The sequence below is a fragment of the Haliotis rufescens genome, unplaced genomic scaffold (assembly GCF_023055435.1).
Source record: "Haliotis rufescens isolate VD_foot unplaced genomic scaffold, xgHalRufe1.0.p SCAF_3, whole genome shotgun sequence".
NCBI classification, from domain to species: domain Eukaryota; kingdom Metazoa; phylum Mollusca; class Gastropoda; order Lepetellida; family Haliotidae; genus Haliotis; species Haliotis rufescens.
The window spans coordinates 5023225-5045167 of record NW_025964001.1 but is presented as its reverse complement, the minus strand read 5'-3'; the positions used below and the strand labels follow the sequence as shown (position 1 = coordinate 5045167).

Here is a 21943-nt window from a genome sequence, read left to right as displayed (position 1 = left end):
TTATGGGTTTTTTTACAAAACAAATGATGAGCATGCTTAAGCTGGAAACACCAGGTACCTATGGTGGAGCATCTGAACCCATCACCGCTGTAACCGACGTTGCACTGACACCTGTACGTGAAGCGATCGACGTCCATGACGCAAGCGGCGTTACCGTCGCATCTCAGACACACACTCCCTGGAAACAGAAGGTTAATGTATTCTCAGAATCAGTATTTAAAATACCTCTCCATAAACGTTTGAATCTATCAAGACGCGCGTTTTACTACTTACATAGTTTACGATGAGCCTACCCAAAATTTAATCAATGTTAAAATTAAAATATAAAGGGTCTTTTTCACCTTTCATTTTTCAGTAATAAATAAATCAATTTGAATAACGTGCGGAACAAACGATTAATATTTCGTTTTGAAAAATAAATCTTTAAACTAGTTATGAGGAGTCGCTCACGTTCATCCGTCGTCTCGCAGGAGAAACCGTCCCCGCTGAAGCCATCCACGCACTCGCAGACGTAGCGGCTCTCGTCCTCGTCGTACACGCACTGAGCGTTGGAGCCGCAGTTGTCCACCTCGTTGCAGCCGAACTCTGACCGGGGAGACAAGGGAGGTAATAAGAGTCACGTCCCACTGAGTGACAGAGGTCATACAGTAATGTGTTTCCTTTCCATGGGGGAGACCTTGTGCAATTTCAAGACTACCCACCCCGGATCAAGTGTTACATGTCACTATAGCTTGAACAGCTCTTCAGAAAAATATAGTGTGAGTTAAAATGTAACGTCCTATCGACATTATTTCAGCTATATAGCGACGACATAGAAATAAAGGGACAGTTGGGTGGCCTCGTGGTTAAAACGTTTGCTCGTCACGCCGAAGCCTTGGGTTTGATTACCTACAAGGATACAATTTATAAAACACATTTCTGGTGTCCTCCGCCGTGATATTGCTGGAATATCGCTAAAAGCTGCATAAAACCATACTCACTCACTCACTCACTCACTCTACGAAACATAGCGGGTCCCATGTTGATAGATGTTGAATGAGTGAGTGAATATCACTTAACGCAGCATCAGCTATATTGCAGCTTCAGCGATGTTGAATCAAGAGTGATCAATCAAATAAATCAAATCGGAAATATAGGAATTAAACTTCTCCCAGGTATAATATTTTCACTTGTTCCTAAAAGTTGGTATTTTCATAAAAAGCAATTAACAAATCTCCAGGAGAGTAGTTTCAACGCTTGTTCCCGCCCATGGCCGGGACTTGCCTCCACCGAAGTATAGTTTGTTTGGAGCTGAATGAGCCGAAAGGTTCATAAAAATGACAAGTTGCTTCCCTTAACCTGATACGGTCTTTGTATATATTTTACAGCCGCTTCTACTAGTAAACTCACCTATTGGGTCGCAGTCGACTCCGTTTCCTGCAAAGCCGGTGTTACATTCACATACAGGTTGTTGTAGGGTGCTGTCATAGACGCAGCGGCCATTTTCCCCGCAATAAATATCACCACACAGCTGAACCTCAACTGCAATATTGACACATGAAACAGTACACAACAATGATTCAGCGAATGATTCAGGTTGAAAAACATAATACAATGACAGAGCGAAGCCAAAATACGAACGTTCACACCGTAGACATAACAAAAATCGGTCTTCTGATGACGAACCAAATGATAGGAACATTAAAGGTGACAATTTTACCATTCATCTTCATATGATAATATGAGAGAGTGAGTATGGTTTTACGCCGCTTTTAGCAATATTCCAGCAATATCACGGCGGGAGACACCAGTAATGGGCTGTGTATTTATGTCAGGAATCGAACCCGGGTCTTCGGCGTGCCGAGCGAACGCTTTAACCACTAGGCTACCCGACCGCCCCTATGGTAATAGACCCGTGAAGATCCGGGGTAGAATAGTTCTTCAGCAACCCATGCTTGCCGTAAAAGGCGACTATGCTTGTCGTAAGAGGCGACTATGCTCATGATATTAATCATTGGATTGTCTGGTCCAGACTCGATTATTTACAGACCGCCGTCATATAGCTTGAATATTGCTGAGTACGGCGTTAAACAACAAACAAACAACAACAACATTAAGCCTCAAGTAAGTAGAAGCTTTTGTCTTTGTTAGGTGGAGTGTAGTTACTGAACCTAACATTAAAAAACAGCAAAATGACGCAAACAGATTGATTTTGCTGATCAGTGGTTCGGAATGATCGAATCATAATCATGATCTTACAGCCAGTTTCCGTTTCAGTGCGGCGTTAAACAACAAACCAAACCAACCAAATATGGTAATATGATTATCAAAGGCTTATACCACTGTTAATTAACACGTTTAAAACTTGTCCAGCTGTCCGAGGCGTATATACACTCACTTTGACATGTACGACCGTCGCCCCTGAAGCCGGTCTGGCACTGACATTGGAAAGTGCCCCTGACGTTGAAGCAGCGAGCGTTGCTGTCGCAGGAGTGAGTTCCGGTTGAACATTCGTCGATATCTTCAAGGAGACAGAAACCATATATCAAATCTACTGTGTTTATCATCATCATCATCATTTATTGTATTCAGGCCATAGGCCCATATACATACAATAATATTATATTGATACAATTTTGTACAAGTATAAACATGCAGACTTATATATACAATTTTGTGAAAAATAAATCGCATCACAACACAACAAGAGGAGATTAAAGCATTTGATTAATAAAGGCAAATAACCTCAAGAATAATTAAACATCATTTGTACAAAGACGGTTGCGAAGTCGTAAACCATAATTAATGTATAGGATAGTATTCTTTTGTTGCTCGTTAGATATTTCATCAAAACGGAGGAGCTTGATTAGTGTATTGATGTTTTGGGGTAAACCTTGGAAATATTTTGTTCTGAGCGATTCATAACATGGACAGATAAGCATAAAATGGTATTCGTTTTCAATAAATGTGGGACAAAAAGGACAAAAACGCATATTTTTTTAAATTGAGGAAAAACGACCCGTATTACATACTAAATTGTTCAATTGTTCATTTATCAGAAAATGAAACCAATAGAAGTAAGAAACTCCCTTAGCGTTATTCTCCAAGCTTCACATATCACGTGTCACCTGCATTACTGTAGACAGTTAGTCCCAGAATTAAAGTTATTGATAAAATCTTATTTAAAAATACATTTGTGATATCTAAAACAAAATCCAAATGGATATAAGAACCAATGCTTAATTTCAGAAATGAGGCGATCCAGACTTGCCAAATTCTGTAATCCTTTTTTAAAAGTTTTCTCTAGGGTCTCGAGTAGGGCTGGGACGAGTCCAAATTTACTACCCGGGTACCCACACCCCTATTACCCGACCCTACCCGGGTAAGACGCTGTTGGTGCCAAAAGATAGTTACAAACTGTCCGATTGGGAATAGTTTGACAGTAGCTCTGACAGAATGTATTTAGATACACGTATAAAACGATGTTGTCATGCATACACTGAAGTTGACTGAAGTTTCAGCTTTGTTCAAAGAAATATAAGTCAGAAGGAACGTGTTCATAGTCATGTAGAAATGCGAAAACATTAGAGATTTAAAATTGCCGTGTAACCATGTAGTTATATTGTGAATTTTTGTCATGAAACAATATATCACGTGAGTAACCACGGGTCCGGGTTGTCCTGTGGGTACCCGGATCCTACTCAGTACCCACCCGACCCGAATACCCGAGTACCCGCGTACCCGAGTTACCCGTCCCAGCCCTACTCTGGAGACAGACTATCATTATTGGTATAGAGAGTTCAGTGAACGAGGCATCCGTGTGAGGAGCTCACCTTCGCAGGTCCCGCCATCTCCGCTGTAGCCTTGCCTGCAGACACACCGGTAGGTCTCGCCCTCGGGGATGCAGTCAGCCTCGGCAGCACAGTTCTGGGCTGCGTCACGGCACGGGTCCGAACCTATAGGTAATTCATATCGTAATGCACACAATTCTACGAAACTTGTTTACTTGTTCACTTGACACCTGAGAATCGTACAAATATATATCGAGCAATCCGTAGTTCGAGATTAAGCCAAAGTGTCAGTGTGTATTCTACCGGGATCCATATTTAAGTAAGAGGACATGCTAAAATGTGCACTACTACACAAACCAACGTATATGAGGGATATCAAATGTGACTCAAATTTGATGGGGCTGTCTGTTAGCCGAGCCTAGTCTCCCTTTAAGCGATATATGAGATGGCCCGAGGCCCCCGAACGACAATCTGGACACTACGTTGTACACAATAAGGGATTTAAGGCATCATCTGTCGCGTATCAGTATCAATATCAATATCAACCGCAGTATTAACTTCAGTATCCGTATAACCATCAGTATCAGCATCAATATCAATATCAACCACAGTATTAACTTCTGTATCCGTATAACCATCAGTATTAGCATCAATATTAGTATCAATATTAGTATCAATATTAGTTTCAATATAAATATCAGTATCAGTATCAACACTAGCATCAATATCGATATCAGTATCAATTTCAGTATCAGTATCAACACTAGCATCAATATCGATATCAGTATTAATATCAGTATCAATATCGATATCAACATCAGTATCAATATCAATATCAGCATCAACATCAGTAACAATATAAGTATCAATATCAGTATCAACATCAGTATCAATGTCGATATCAGTATCATATCAGTATCAACACCAGTATCAATATCTATATCAGTATCAACACCAGTATCAATATCGACATTAGTATCAATGTCAATATCAATACCAGTATCAATATCGATATCAGTATCAACACCAGTATCAATATTGATATAGTATCAATGTCAGTATCAATACCAGTTTCTGCATCGATATTAGTATCAATGCCAGTATCAATATCGATATTAGTATCAATGTCATTATAAACATCATTATCAAAACCAGTATCAATGTCGATATTAGTATCAATGTCGGTATCAACACCAGTATCAATATCGATATCGATATTAGTATCAATGTCAGTATCGATATCAGTATCAATATCAGTCGGAACACCAGTAACAATGTCAGTATCAACTCCAGTATCAATATCGATATAAATATCAGTATCAACACCAGTATCAATACCAGAAGGAAGGCATACCTGTCAGCATCCCAACTTTGTTGGACTGGGCGAACCTCACCACCTGGTTGCCGCTGTCGAAGAAGACGAAGTTCCTGCCCACGGAGAGTCGGACTGTCCCGACTGCCAGCACATCTGGGTCTGCTGTGCACTCGGCGAACATGATGGTCTGGTCCCAGGTGTAACGGTAGGCGACGTCGTTGATCCTAAAAGTGCGACTCGACCGTGCCTTGATCAGCCCTGGAAGACAAACAGGGCAGTACAGCATGGAGATTCGCCCAAACACTGATCACCTGGGAGGAGATCAGGCCCAAAACATCGCAGTGCACAGACCTACATCACCAGCATGGGCATATCTGGCTCAGACCTGTGTCTAGACACCTTGAACAATTCTCCCGGTGGTCAACGAGTAAAGTTTGACGATAAGGTTTATTTCCTAATACAAGAGATTAACACAATCCACAGACGGTATAAGTGAGTGACCACGTGAAATGTAACAACTCTGCAGCCAGAGAGGATGCCGGAGGAAACACAACATGAACATTTACTTTGCATGGATGTAATCCGTTGACCAAGGTCGTTAAACTCGAGTACAAGGAGACCACCAACTAACATCAAGTACACTTACTGTGACCAGCTGAAAAAAGTTGCCATAATTGTGGCAACTCCTGCCACTCTAATCATAAGCCTTGGTAAACTTTACAAATAAGGTCTTCTTCACGTCACTGGAGAAATGCCTATTTCTTGGACCAAGCCTGCTGTAGTGTTAAAAACATGTTTTCATTTTAGCTTCTATTCTGTAATGGCCATTCTTTCCGTTTTGATCTTTTACACAATACAGCACTGACAATGTTAGACATTAAAATGGTTAGTGGAGAAGAACACGTTGATGATAAGAACATTGAACAGAGAACAAGAAAAATGACTGAAAAGGGTTTGGCTCATGCAAAGGAAAGAACAAATAATACAATGGACAGTGTTTATAGGCAGCTTTTGGGGCATTATGATCAAATTAAAACGGAAACAGCAGCTAATTCTCTGACGAAAGACATGGTTGAACAGACACGTGTCAAGTATGCAATATGGCTTAAACTATATGGTGGTCTGTTTGAAGCTCGTGGTGATTACTCTAGTCAGTTAACTGCATCTGAATGTTTTGACTTTGAAGACGAATGTAGGTCACAGGATGTTACCTTAATGGCTAGAAGTCTAAGTTTGAACATTTATTCATGGTGCATGGCTCTGTACAACGAGATATTGATAGTGCTAGCAAGACAAGTGTTATTTCATCAAAGACGAGGTCTGTAGGCCCTCAAGGCACACGTTCACACTGTCAAGTGTGTCATCTGCCCAACTATGGGCTATGCAGACACAGGTTGAGTTACAGGCCAAAGTAAACGCACTTAAAGAGAAGCAGAAGCTGGATGTAGAGAAGCAGAAACTTGACATGGCAAAATGAGACTTGAAGATGAAGGAAGAGGAACTGGAACTAAAGACTCATATGGAAATATTCGAGGCAAAGTGTAGAGTTCTTCGGTAATTTAACTATGATCAGTTTGAATTTGGCAGTGATTCTGAGGAACGACTATCCCAACAGCTCAGTGACACTAACTTACTTTACATTTCAACAGAAAAGGATCGATCTGCTGGAATGACAGCAGGAGAGTCACAAGATAATAAGCAGCCTGGTGAGAAGATGCAAACCTTTCCTAAGCCAGAATACAGCTGTATTGATGGTCAAGCTAATGCTGTGGTACAGCAGCTACGTACACCTCCACCTGACATTCAAAGGTTATCTGCAGATCCAATTGAGTACCAGATACTAAAGAGACAATTCCAGATAAAAATTGTAGATAATTTTGATTTAGTTGATGAGAAGATGAGCTACTTGAAACAATTTACCACTGGGGAAGCTCTCAAAATTGTTAAGGGAGCTAGTTATTTGGAGGCAAGGAGAGGTCATAGAGCAACTTGGAAGGAGTTGGAAGAACGGTATGCCAATGAGGAGGTTGTGGCTTCTGCTTGAAACGTGCTCTCAGTGGGCCTCAAATCAAGATAAGACAGTCCAAGATCTGTTGATGAGTATGCTATCCTCTTACAAGACTGTTTTAATGCTGTGAGTACAATCACAGCTGTCAAAATCCTTGAATATCCTGATAATCTGAGGAAGTTAGTCATGACATTGCCCTATTTCTACCATGAAAAGTGGAGAAATCTTGTCCTCCAAGTTCGAGATTCTGGAAGATTGGTTGATTTTCAGGACCTTGTCGACTTTGTCAATCGTGAGGCTAAGAAAGCTGTAGACTCCATGTTTGGAAAAGATGCCTTGAAACTGAAGAAAATAGTTTTCTGCGTTCGAGGGCCTGTGTCAGGAATGTGAGCAGGTTTTTCCATCAGAAGAAAGAGCGAAAGATGTGAAACAGCTGAACCTTGACTGTGAAAGTCTCCCAAGTGAAAGAGCCTTGGGAGTGTTTGGGTTTGTAGAATCTGACACACTTCGATTCTAAATCCAAAGTAACCCTAAACCAAACACGGAACGAGGTATCCTATCCATTGTTAGTAGCATATATAACCCTGTTGGCTTCAAAGCATCATGTGTTCTCCAAGCCAAGCAGTATATGCAGTGCCTTCAGATGAAACAATATGGATGGGATCAAGAAATAGAAGCTGTTTCACAAAGAAAGTGGCAACAGTGGCAACAGAACTTACCTAGACTTGAGGAATTTCAGACTCCACGATCTTATAAGCCAAAAGAAATTGGAAAGGTTTATCATACCAGCTACATCTTTTCTCCGATGCCAGTGATATTGGCTATAGAGTAGTAGCTTATCTCCGTCTCTTAAATGAACGTAATGTGGTGCATTGCGTCTTGGTTATGGCAAAGTCTAGAGTTGCCCCATTGAAGAAGATAACCATACCGAGAACTTACAGCCGCTGCACTTGATGTACGACTGTCTGGAGTGATCACTCAAGAGCTTCAGTACCGCTTAAGTGACACCATATTTTGGACAGACAGTACGTCCGTCTTGAGATACATCGCACACACCAAACTTTTGTGGCCAACCGCATTGCTTATTGTTGTAAATATTTGCAATCAAAGGCAGATGAACTTTTCTTTCGAAGCTTTCTGTGTCAGTCTGAAATCCATTGGCCTCAACTGGAAACCATGCCAGTACTTCAGATCCGGAAGTGAAACAGTCTGTGAGCTTGCTATGCTACAGTACATTCAGACAATGACATTTACGACAGATTAGTAAACCACTAACAGTGGTAAACAAAGTTATGCAGGCCTTAGATGTGTACCACTGTGGCAAAACCCACGAGGATGGATGTGGGTCTGACAAACCTAGAAACATAATTCGAACCCATGTTTCGGGCACGTCTCATGGAGAAAACTCAAATACGCGAGTGACATGAACGGGATTACACCAGCTGTTACCTGGACGGAGCTTCTTGAAGTTCTCCTTATGGTCGTCTACGACCACCTTGGCGCCCGTCTCTATCGGCGGCATGTCGCCATTCAGGGTGGTCTCCATGCGCAGGTTGTTGAGAGCGTCGTGGCCGAAGAACTTTTGTTGGACGTTGACGACGTAAGTCATGTTGCCGAACAAGAACGTCACGGTCGCAGTCCTGTTGAACTCTCCGCCTGAAACATAAGAATCACAGTTAATTTAGCCATTTGAAATTACTTTGTTTGTTTGTTGTTTAGCGCCGCACTCAGCAATATACCAGCTACATGACGGCGGTCTGTACATAATCAAGTCTGGAGCAGGCAACCCAATGGCTGACACCATGAGCATCGATCCACGCCTTTGAGATGATCTCAAAGTGATGTGGGGCGGTCGAGTAACCTAGTGGTTAAAGCGTTCGCTCGTTACGCCGAAGACCCGGATTCGATTCCCGACATAGTTGCAATGTGTGAAGCCCATTTGTGGTCTCCCCCGCTGTGATATTGCTGGAATATTGCTAAATGCGGCGTAAAACCTCACTCACTCACTCACTCAAAGTGATGCACGTCTTCGACGTGCACAACTTTGGTGAAACCCACGAAGACGGATATGGTGCTGGACAAACGCTTAGTAGAATTAAAAAAGAGCCACAGTGAGATCGGACATTCAGAGCCTATGGGAAATCTATACTTAAATTTAGGGCTATATCAGTTCAGTAAGGGCTGGACGGAAGGGAACATAATATGGTTGAGCGACTGTGCGACAGACTAGCATGGTGCTGACCTGGAAGCTGCCTGAATCTACGAAAACACGTTTCTATACCTCAAGAGTATCACGGGGTTTTTGACCGTGTAATTAGCGTAAACATTAACTGTTATGATAACGGCCTTCAACGACATCAGTAAAACTTGCTTGGACTTCCAATCGGCCTGAGCCCATCTTCCCCAGACAAGGGACTGACAATAAAAGTTCAGTTTCCACCATTGCCGAAATAGGCTGGAATTATATTTTGGCTGGACTAACGAGTCTATGCATAGTCCAATCAAAAGCGCGTAACGACACCGACATCCGGTTCGTAAACTGCCGTGCAAATTTCGACTAATTGCAGGATTTGTAAAGCATGTGTACCGCCAACTCGGCGGCAACAGATATTTTCTAAATCTGTTCATGTTGTTAATCAAGGTGCTCACGTGATTTGGTGCAATTTGAGAAGTAAGACTCGTTAAATTACATTACAGATTTGGATTATCGATTTGATCGTCTTGACTGGGAGCCGCCATTTTGTTTGAAGCAAATGCAAGAGTTGATTGGTCAATAGGAGGGACAAAGAAGGGACATAACTCATAACAGCCACTGGTGGCTCAAGCCTGGAAATTCCAGCCCAGTTGGGCGAGGGTGGAAACTGTACTTTGTTCAGTCAGTCCCTTGACTCGGGAAGATGGCCTGAGCCTTGTTGTATATAACTTTCAGGTTTGAAGATGAATTTCTTTAATAATACCATCTTTAGAATGCCATCCAGATACGCCTACCTGTGAACGCATATCCATTCTTGGCCCGGGGGTTCGTTGGCACGGCGAACATCCATCCGATGATGCCGCCAATGGCACTGAGAGTCTGCATGGCGGTACCAAGCTCTGGGGGTACCCTGCTGATGGCGGAGTAAGCGCGACCGTCGGACGTCACTACGTAAGTGTGCATGTCAAGGTCATACAAGGTTATGCCGTTCAATGTACCGCGAACCTTTCCGTTGAGACGTTGTGGGACACCTGAGGATAGATCAAAATAGTCTTATGAGACAGTTCAATACTCAATCCTCATTCATTGAACATAATGACACCATTCATTCATTCATTCATTCATTCATTCATTCATTCATTCACTCACTCACTCACTCACTCACTCGCTATGAGAGTTTGGTTTAGAGCCTGTGCTATAAGTTATATCTCAAGGCTAAATAGAATATTAGTATATTCGAAATCTTAACGAACTCCACTTTTGCCATTTTCACAATTTATTCATCATATAAATGTTTTATTGCTAACACCTGGTTCTAGGCATGTTTTTCCGTTTCCGTAAGACGGCGGCAAACACTCGCAGCAGAACCCCTCAGTGAAGTCCACACAGCGCGCGTTTACATGACACATCCGAGTCCCCTCCAGGCAGCTTCCGTCGCCGGTATCCACGGGGAACACAATCACTGCAACATACCCTCACAAAGGTCACACTCGCCATCTCTAACATATGACGTTACAAAATAAACGTCAACGTCAGTGTGTTGAAAGCTGAGTTTATGTTGACATATACAATGCTACTTTCGCTGTTGTCATTAATTTACCTCTTCTCGTTAAATGCGCTCTCGTTATGCACTTGAGTGGGAAAAAACGTTGATGTTACAAATAGAAGCACTTTATCTTTACAAGAAAACTAAATCAAGATTGTGTTCAAGGCTCAGCGAGTACACTTTAGATGGTTGTCAAAGAAATCCTCATGATTCTTCTTTAGCTTGATGGAGATATTTGAGATAGGCTATCGGTTTGACGTGCAGCGCGTGCCCCCAAAAATATATCAAGGTGCCGTTGTTCAAAACAACCTTAGTGCTACGACTGTCGATAGTCTGTGTTAATGTATGGGAGTTACGATCACGTTAACACCAAGATCGCTTTGTGCAACGGCATCCAGGTCTGTTTTAACAGCACAAATCCCAAGAGAGAGAAACATCTTCAAGCCTGCACTGGCTCCTGCTTAATATTTAAAGGGGTTATTCAGGACAAGTATTCGGTAGAGAGTCGTCACAGCCTCTAATGGACATGTCTGAACATGCGGGTGTGAGCAGAGCACCTGGTCTGAACCCGGACCACGTGACGCTATGCATGCATGGTAACAGGAGTATTATGGGGGACATATACAGTATCTATCATGATTAGCGGTTTATCATATTCGTTTAGGTTCATGTCTTGCATTATATTTTGTGATACCTACCAGAGATATCTGGTACGTGTCTGCAAAGAGGTACCCATCACAGGAAAATTTAGTTTTATCTCAAATTAATTAACCGCTAATTTGTAATAACAAATCACGAATCACATTTAAATATATACTGACGGTTCAAGAAGCGCCCCAGATAAGTCTTGATCATGTCAACTGAAGGCTCGGGCTCTTTACAGATCTCTGTTTGGTGTTGCCCAAATAAGTCTAGATCTTGTCAACTGAAGGCTCGGGCTCTTTACAGGTCTCTGTTTGGTGTTCCCCAAATAAGTCTAGATCATGTCTCCTAAAGGCTCGGGCTCTTTACAGATCTCTGTTTGGTGTTCCCCAAATAAGTCTAGATCATGTCTACTGAAGGCTCGGGCTCTTTACAGATCTCTGTTTGGTGTTCCCCAAATAAGTTTAAATCATGTCTCCAAAAGGATCGGGCTCTTTACAGATCTCTGTTTGTTGTTCCCCAAATAAGTCCAGATCGTGTCTATTGAAGGCTCGGGCTCTTTACAGATCTCTGTTTGGTGTTCCCCAAATAAGTCTAGATCATGTCTCCTAAAGGATCGGGCTCTTTACAGATCTCCGTTTGGTGTTCCCCAAATAAGTCTAAATCATGTCTCCTAAAGGATCGGGCTCTTTACAGATCTCTGTTTGGTGTTCCCCAAATAAGTCTAGATCATGTCTCCTAAAGGCTCGGGCTCTTTACAGATCTCTGTTTGGTGTTCCCCAAATAAGTCTAGATCACGTCTCCTAAAGGCTCGGGCTCTTTACAGATCTCTGTTTGGTGTTCCCCAAATAAGTCTAGATCATGTCTCCTAAAGGCTCGGGCTCTTTACAGATCTCTGTGTGGTGTTCCCCAAATAAGTCTAAATCATGTCTCCTAAAGGATCGGGCTCTTTACAGATCTCTGTTTGGTGTCCCCCAAATAAGTCTAGATCATGTCTCCTAAAGGATCGGGCTCTTTACAGATCTCTGTTTGGTGTCCCCCAAATATGTCTAGATCATGTCAACTGAAGGCTCGGGCTCTTTACAGATCTCTGTTTGGTGTTCCCCAAACAAGTCTAAATCATGTCTCCTAAAGGATCGGGCTCTTTACAGATCTCTGTTTGGTGTTCCCCAAATAAGTCTAGATCGTGTCTACTGAAGGCTCGGGCTCTTTACAGATCTCTGTTCGGTGTTCCCCAAATAAGTCTAAATCATGTCTCCTAAAGGATCGGGCTCTTTACAGATCTCTGTTTGGTGTCCCCCAAATAAGTCTAGATCATGTCTCCTAAAGGATCGGGCTCTTTACAGATCTCTGTTTGGTGTCCCCCAAATATGTCTAGATCATGTCAACTGAAGGCTCGGGCTCTTTACAGATCTCTGTTTGGTGTTCCCCAAACAAGTCTAAATCATGTCTCCTAAAGGATCGGGCTCTTTACAGATCTCTGTTTGGTGTTCCCCAAATAAGTCTAGATCGTGTCTACTGAAGGCTCGGGCTCTTTACAGATCTCTGTTCGGTGTTCCCCAAATATGTCTAGATCGTGTCAACTGAAGGCTCGGGCTCTTTACAGATCTCTGTTTAGTGTTGCCCAAATAAGTCTAAATCATGTCTCCTAAAGGATTGGGCTCTTTACAGATCTCTGTTTGATGTTCCCCAAATATGTCTAGATCATGTCAACTGAAGGCTCGGGCTCTTTACAGATCTCTGTTTGGTGTTCCCCAAATAAGTCTAGATCATGTCTACTGAAGGCTCGGGCTCTTTACAGATCTCTGTTTAGTGTTCCCCAAATAAGTCTAGATCATGTCTACTGAAGGCTCGGGCTCTTTACAGATCTCTGTTTGGTGTTCCCCAAATAAGTCTAAATCATGTCTACTGACGGCTCGGGCTCTTTACAGATCTCTGTTTGGTGTTCCCCAAATAAGTCTAGATCATGTCTACTGAAGGCTCGGGCTCTTTACAGATCTCTGTTTGGTGTTCCCCAAATAAGTCTAAATCATGTCTCCTAAAGGATCGGGCTCTTTACAGATCTCTGTTCGGTGTTCCCCAAATAAGTCTAGATCATGTCTACTGAAGGCTCGGGCTCTTTACAGGTCTCTGTTCGGTGTTCCCCAAATAAGTCTAGATCATGTCTACTGAAGGCTCGGGCTCTTTACAGGTCTCTGTTCGGTGTTCCCCAAATAAGTCTAGATCATGTCTACTGAAGGCTCGGGCTCTTTACAGATCTCTGTTTAGTGTTCAAGAAGTGATCCAAATAAGTTAGATCGTGGCTACTCGGGCTCTTTACGGATCTGTTTGGTGTTTGTTTAACAGATACGATGTTATTCCTACCTTCTCCGGTGTTGAGGTCAGCGGGTTGGATGTTCTCCCCTTCTATGTAGCCGATATGGAACATCCACGCTCCGGGGATGTTGACGTTGGTGTCGCTGCAGAAGAGGTAGAAGTAAATTAAGACAATTCGTAGACATATTAGTATGTATGCGAATGCAACCATGTGGTTTCAACATTAAATAAGCAATGTCAACTTACATTTTGTATTCATGTTGAGGATCAAACCAAGGTATTCTGTGACGCGAACTGATATAATACCTATTTTCAGCTGACTGGTTACCCACAGCCATATGGCAAATGACATAATCTGATTACTTGGTTTGTTTGTTTGTTTGTTTGTTGTTTAACACCGCACTCAGCAATATTCCCACTAAATGACTGCGGTCTGCAAATAAGTCTAGACCAGACCATCCAGTGATTGATACCATGAGTATTGATCCACGGTGTTGGGATCGATGACATGCTTCAACCAAGTCAGCGAGCCTGACCACCCGATCCCGTTAGTCGCCTATTACGACAAGCATAGTCTCCTTTTACGGCAAGCATGGGTTGCTGAAGACCTATTCTACCCTGGATCTTCACGTGTATCTGATTACTAGTGTGTGGTATAACAAACTGTTACGTATGATACGTTCAGAAGCAGGACGCGGTGCAGATTTGCGTCCCTTGGGCACACCAGAAACCTGTGGTTTCGAATCCTAGTTTACTCCGATTATGTTTCTAGGTTTGTGAGCACCAACCCGTACTTCTGTGTTTCACCGAAGTGGTAAACGTCTATGACCTGCATCACTTCGGGTTTTCCTCCCACCACGTCGTGATATAACTGGAATACTGTTAAAAGCGGCGTTAAACTCACTCATTCACTCAGTAGCAGCAGCGAAAACAGCCACAATAAGACATAAGCTACACGACAGAGTGGTAACGTGGTGTGCGTCACCCCGATTGTATTAATGTCGTAATTATATTAAGATGGGGTCCATCAGTCATGGAACCCGTGGAGATCCGGGTTAGAATTGGTCTTTAGCAACCCTGCTTGTCATAAGAGGCGACTAACGGTATTGGTTGATGCATGTACCCCAACTGAGTAGATCGGTGCTCATGATGTCAATCACTGGATTGTCTGATGGAATATTACTGAGTATGACGTTAAACAACAAACAAAACATATCATCAGTCATGGTGTATCTGCTAACGCTCTGGAATCATACGTATGTCCACTATGGTCAAGGAGGCGGTCAGTTGACAAATACCATGTAATGATAGTATATCACTCACTTGACAAAGGAAGACGTTGTACCAGAGTTCGGCAGTTTTAGGTTTCTTCCATCTTCAACTTCGAACCCAGCTTGAGCAGGGACGTCGAGCTGGCTCTGCCCCTCCTTCCCGTCCCCCATAATCCACGCCATTCCGCGGTCAAGATAGTGGAAGAACGCGAACGAGTCATCGTTGTCTGAAGCTATGACAATCTGGAACGTGTTCACCTGCACGCAGAAAGGGAATGTACAGTGTCGCATGGCAAAACGAAATAAATTTAATGTTCAACGAATCTCGGGAACCTATTTGAACTATTTTTGCGACGATGTGTAGTGTTTCCTGGTCTTCTAGACTAACTTATAGCGTCCGAAGTGAAAACATTTTAAGATTTATTCATAGGTTAAAATGTCTTCTTTTTATGATAGGATTGAAAACAAAGAATATGTTAATTTCTCAGAAAACTGAAAAATATCTAGAGATTTTTGTTTCAGGATGTGTTTGAGAGACTCAAACAACAAAAAAGGACAACAAAATGACAAAGAAAAAGGTGAACAGTTCTCAACCCAAAATGAAAGTGTATGTAACACACGTACATTAACATCGAGAATTATCTGGTCCAGACTTGATTATTTACAGACCGCCGTCATGTAGCTGGAATATTGCTGAGTGCGGCGTTAAACAACAAATAAACAAACAAACATCGAGAAATAAAGACCATCTCCTCATGTAAATAAATTCATAATTTGTTGCACATTAATATTTAACTTTTCCTTAATTTCAAAGCTTCATTTCAACATTTGAATCTCAAACACTGACACGTGCCTGTATGTCAATGAACCTGTTTTATATCCCGAATGGCCTGAAAACATGAGTGATGGACGTCAGCTGTGGCCAGTTCAACCAGATCGTGTTTTCTCGTTAATCTGGTTATAGTGTATAGTCTACATGTTTGTTGGAATCCATCAACCTACCTTGTCGAACTTGCTGTTGAAGTAGCCGACGTTGTCCCACGTTGCTATGAACAACGACGTTGGTTCAAATGTGCCTTGTCCCCGGAAGTGCGCTTGAATGGAGGTGGCGGCTCTCTCTAGTAATGTTGGGTTGCTTGTTTCCCTGAAACCGAGATCAAACCATTTCCAGATCTCAATTCTGACATTCTCTAATTTCATGCACTTACGCTGTAATAAAACCCATGTCACGGAAATCTTACTTAAACCTGAATAAGAGAGTGAGTGAGTGAGTTGGGTTTTACGGCGCTTTTAGCACTATTCCAACAATATCAGGGCGAGGGTACCATGCGCTTCACACATTGTACCCATGTTGGGAATCGAACCCGGGATTTCGGCGTGATGAGCGAACGCTTTAACCACTAAGCTACCCCACCTTCCGTAGGATAAGAAATAGGGACGAGTATCAATGTAATCATTGTCCCCAATTAACAAAACGATATTAGTCCGACGAAATGAGCCAGCTTTAAATCCATATACCATCATGTAATGGGGTAGCGCTAAAAGTGAGTGAGAGTGTTGGGTTTAATTTATGTAACGATGTAAGAGAGCCAAAATGATGCATATCGTAAATATCATCCATATAGTGAAACCCACGAGCAAGGGTATAGGGCTGATAGACCAAGGATCATACTCGGGCCAAGATTGGATTCGAACACACGATCAGCGGATCCTTAATGGCTAACATCTGTAAAGCCAATTATAGCGCCTAACCCCACTATTCAGTTCGAAGTCATCTCTCGTAGCGGTAAGATAAGTTCTTGTCGATCGGGGGCGTGATTCGTTCACCGAAGCGCAGCAGAGATTACGCTAACGACCCCCTACCCCTCAACACACACACACCCAAAACAAGATGACTTTTAACACAGCAGTTCGTTCCTGCAAACACATTGTAAATGAGACACAGCTTCAGCAACCCATGCTTGTTGTAAGAGGCGACTAACGGGATCCGGTGGTCAGGCTCGCTGACTTGGTTGATGCATGTCATCGTATCCCAATTGCGTGGATCGATGTTCATGATATCAATCACTGGATTGTCTGGACCAGACTCGATTATTTACAGACCGCCGTTATAGAGCTGAAATATTGCTGAAAGTGCGGCGTTAAACAACAAACAAACAGACAAACAACAAGGGTGGATACAAGATGTGCTGATGCAGCAGTATTCACCTTGTTGTATTCACCTGTATTCACCTTGCACTTTTACCCAATTTACCTATAAAATATTTGTCCTGCTGCTCTCGTATCGACATCGGCGAAGAAGGCAGCAATTACATTAAATCCTATAGGGAGTATAAGGCTCGGCCTGTACCCTGGCAGCTCCGTGAGAAATGATAAATGGCCGTTGCTATTTATCTGAAACATAAGAACGTTGTTTAGCTAAAAAAAATAAACACTGGTGCGTTTTTATATCATGTTGGGATTTGAATCTGAGACGCTGTCGAAATGTTGCTTAAAACACCTGGTCCATGCCAAACGCTCCATTTTCACTACAGTAAGCGAGTATTAATATATGCCCTGGTCCCCAGAGTCGTTCAGGTCGTGGGGGGCACGGGTGGCCCAGTCGTCTAAGGCGCCGCGATTCGCTGTGCAGAGTTGCGTCCCTTGGGCACGCCAGAAACCTATGATTGTGGGTTTGAATCCCGGTTCGCCCCGATTATGTTTCTAGGTTTGTCAGCACCATACCCGTGCTCGTGGGTTTCACCGAAGTGGTTAACGTCTGAGACCTGCATCACTTCGGGCTTTCCTCACACATTAAGCTGACACGCCGTGATATAACTGGAATAATGTTAAAAGCGGCGTTAAACCCAACTCACTCACTCGTTCAGGTCACCGTGAACTTGAAATAAGATTGTGACGGGTTAATCCCACTTGGGCACCATGCTCTGTAAACAGTAAATAAATGCTTGCCCGAACACACAAAACATCGATAAGCCGGAGCTAAAACGTCGCAAGATATATTTGTTTTATGAAATATGTATGTATGAATCAATATTATGGCTGAATTCATTGATAGGTTTCTCGGCGAGGTGTTCTTAGCTCAAATAGATCTCATTTAATCTACAGATGTGATAATTTACATCAATGCAGCTTATTATTTCTCGGACAGACTGTTATCTAAATCCCTTTACATGAAAATTATTTAAATCCCTCCACATGAAATGTTCCAGGATTTGAATTCAAGTTTCCTTGAGCGTAGCTGAGGATAGCCGAGCAGAGGTAACAACAACCTCCAAAGAGTCCCCGATCGTAACCGAAGATGGCCGAGCCATGCAAAACCGAGTTAACAACAACCTGCAAGGAGCCCCCGATTGTAACCGAAGATGGCCGAGACATGCAAAACCGAGTTAACAACAACCTGCTTGGTGTCCCCGACTTAAGGGAAGATAACAAAATAGAGACCTGAGCAGACTGTTACAATGGTTACCGAAGATGACCGAGCCTGTAATACGAGACCACAACCTGACCGGTGACCTCGCCACAATGTTCCCGTCAGGGTGATAAGCCTTCTATAGATATTGTGTTTACACTCCACCGATATTCAGAACAATCCAGGTTTCACGCATCAGGTTTAACGTGATGAAATGCAGCATGGTGTGGACTTTGTAATTATTATATCTAGCTGCGTCATGGATAACTTCCACAGCTGTTGGATGTTTCATAATAATTCAACCAACTGATAAAAAAATATCTTCTAGAATTCACAATTGCCAATCTTAGACATTTATTGCATATATTGATAATTTTACAGTTTTAATCCTTGATTAATTATATAACCTGAATTGTACAAACATTGCCAAAAATATATTTCTTTGTGACCATTGCAAGACCTGTCAAACCAAGCACAATATCAGATAATGTCCATATCTGGAATTAAGTATTTCCTCAAACATGGAAAGGAGATGATTTGTCAATAATGCTTTGTTGAAATAAGAATCTCAATTATTGCCACGTTACATTAACTTTCATACGATATTAATGTATCATGCCCTTAAAAATTAGCATCATTGTATCCGGAATATCGCACCATCAAAGTAAATAAGTTTGACTAATTGTAAATATGTAATTATTATATTGTACTGTGTCATTGAAATAATCTCGAGGAAATGAAGAATTTCTCTCTGGCGAGGTTGAAAAGTCCTTTGCCAACGGAGCCATTATGATTGGGTTCCATGAAAAGTACAGATAGGTTGTATCGAACCCAGACTTCGGATTGAATGGCGAGTGCACTGTCCACAGGACCAATACGCTGGGAGAGTGATGGGTTAATGTGTTGACGGCACTCTGTAAAATACACGCCAAGGTGCCATTGTACAAAAAAAGCCTTAACGCTATTGGAGTAACGATCACCTTAGCCATAAGGTCGCTTTGTACAAAGATACCCAAGTCGCCAAGCCTGACCACCCGATTCATGACAGGGGACACGGGTGGTCCAGTCGTCTAAGGCGCCGCGATTCGCTGTGCAGAGTTGCGTCCCTTGGGCACGCCAGAAACCTATGATTGTGGGTTCGAATCCCGGTTCGCCCCGATTATGTTTCTAGGTTTGTCAGCACCATACCCGTGCTCGTGGGTTTCACCGAAGTGGTAAACGTCTGAGACTCGCATCACTTCGGGCTTTCCTCCCACATTAAGCTGACACGCCGCGATATAACTGGAATAATGTTAAAAGCGGCGTTAGACCTAACTCACTCACTCACTCACGATTCATGACAAGCCTCTTACAACAAGCATAGGCAACTGGGAACCTGTTCAGTACTCGTATGTGAGCAGCGTACCCGTGAAGATCCGGGGGGAAATTGGTCTTCAGCAACCCATGCTTGTCCCAAGACGAGAGGTGACGAATGCAAATCTGGGAGAGGATTTTGATATTTTGGACCCCTCCCTTTAGCTTTAGGCTAATGGTTGTTAATATACAAAAAAAATCGGAAGTATTTGAGGGAAAATATTAGACTGAGAATATAACAGGGACTTGAGTGAGGGAGTGGGGCCTAGCGGGCGGAACGATGTTACACACCCATCTCTGCAGTGACAGAACACACAATAGGAATGACACGGCTTGTGTCAATGGCACTAAAGTACTGAAGCTGAAGTGAGTGAGTGAGTTGGGTTTAACGCCGCTTTTAACAGTATTCCAGTTATATCACGGCGTGTCAGCCTAAAGTGGGAGGAAAGCCCGAGGTGACACAGGTGTCAGACGTTTACCACTTCGGTGAAACCCACGAGCACGGGTATGGTGCTGACAAACCTAGAAACATAATCTGGGAGAACCGGGATTCGAACCCACAATCATAGGTTTCTGGCGTGCCCAAGAAACGCAACTCTGCACAGCGAATCTCGGCGCCTTAGACGACTGGGCCACCCGTGCCCACAATGAAGCTGAAGAGAAGACAACAGTCAAGAGGGCCTCTTTAAAACAGCTCACGGAAATCGTGATTACAACTTACACGCCCCACGTGTATTTTTGATGCCCCGCATAGCTGTTAATCGAGAGATAATCGTACAGGACGTTTTACTGCAGGATATTCCTGCCTCGCCCATTGATGAGGCGAGTACCCGGGTGTAATAAACATTCTGCTGCGCCCATCAGTCTGGAGTGTCTGGACGTGGCGGCTGAGACAGGGGATGTCACTGTCACTCTTACTCAGCAGGATGTTTATTACACCCGGGTACTAGCCTCATCAATGTGTCGTTGCCAGCACAGTTTATACGAAGTCAGTGTCGTTGACAGCATAGTCATACGCCAATTCCGCATCTTCAGTTGATACGTGCATAATATATAGTTCGTGTTCGTTGAAAATAAGGTTATATGTAGTTTACAACACGCTTTATCATACCTCCATGTCAGAATGATGAGATCTGATTGGCCCACTTGATCGTGATAAAATACTGTGTAACCTGACATGGAGGGTAATAAATTTCTCAGTGGTGGAATAAGTCTATTATACCCCGCCTCGAGCAAAACAGGATGTACGTGGATTTCGGAGAGGCGGAATAAATCCCTTATACCCCGCTTCAAAGCAAAAAGCCGCACACTTTTTCCGAGTGGATGGAAGTGACATAACACAAGTTAACCTCAGCACTATACAACACCCTACATCCCTGATGTCAGCATTATACAACACCCTACACCCCTCAAAATCAGCATTACACAACACCCTACATCCCGATATCAGCATTACACAACACCTTACATCCCGATATCAGCATTATACAACACCCTTACCCCCCTGATATCAGCATAACACAACACCCTACATCCCTGATATCAGCATTATACAACACCCTACATCCCTGATATCAGCATTATACAACACCCTACATCCCTGATATCAGCATTACACAACACCCTACACCCCGATATCAGCATTATACAACACCCTTACCCCCCTGATATCAGCATAACACAACACCCTAAATCCCTGATATCAGCATTATACAACACCCTACATCCCTGATATCAGCATTATACAACACCCTACATCCCTGATATCAGCATTATACAACACCCTACATCCCTGATATCAGCATTACACAACACCCTACACCCCTGATATCAGCATTATACAACACCCTACATCCCAGATAAAAGCATTACACAACAACCTACATCCCAGATAAAAGCATTATATAACACCCTGCATCCCCGATGCTGACTTTCTAGATACCAATGGGTTTATCACTCAGTACAGCCTTGGAGCAAGGCTAGGTTGAGGGTATCAGGGCTGAAGTAGCGACATGAGATAAGGTTTACTGGAAGTGCTGAGGTTTCCGTTCTTCCTCGCTATGTTTACTCACAGACGTACACAAGTCAACGTTATCACGAACTGACACTCTATCGCGCT

The 21943-nt window shown here is 42.8% G+C and overlaps 1 protein-coding gene across 1 annotated transcript in view; it reads right to left on the bottom strand.

Annotated features, from left to right (window-relative positions):
* The window catches only part of LOC124131831 (nidogen-1-like), a 62569-nt gene that overhangs the window by 14530 nt on the left and 26096 nt on the right, over nt 1-21943 (bottom strand). The window contains exons 2-14 of the mRNA XM_048403573.1: nt 17317-17456; nt 16065-16206; nt 15115-15320; nt 13840-13934; nt 10597-10749; nt 10082-10318; nt 8543-8749; nt 5125-5343; nt 3813-3935; nt 2378-2500; nt 1390-1521; nt 451-585; nt 59-178 (exon numbers count right to left, since the gene is read on the bottom strand). Coding sequence (XP_048259530.1) covers nt 59-178; nt 451-585; nt 1390-1521; nt 2378-2500; nt 3813-3935; nt 5125-5343; nt 8543-8749; nt 10082-10318; nt 10597-10749; nt 13840-13934; nt 15115-15320; nt 16065-16206; nt 17317-17456 — 2032 coding nt within the window. The remainder of the gene's footprint in view (nt 1-58; nt 179-450; nt 586-1389; nt 1522-2377; nt 2501-3812; nt 3936-5124; nt 5344-8542; nt 8750-10081; nt 10319-10596; nt 10750-13839; nt 13935-15114; nt 15321-16064; nt 16207-17316; nt 17457-21943) is intronic.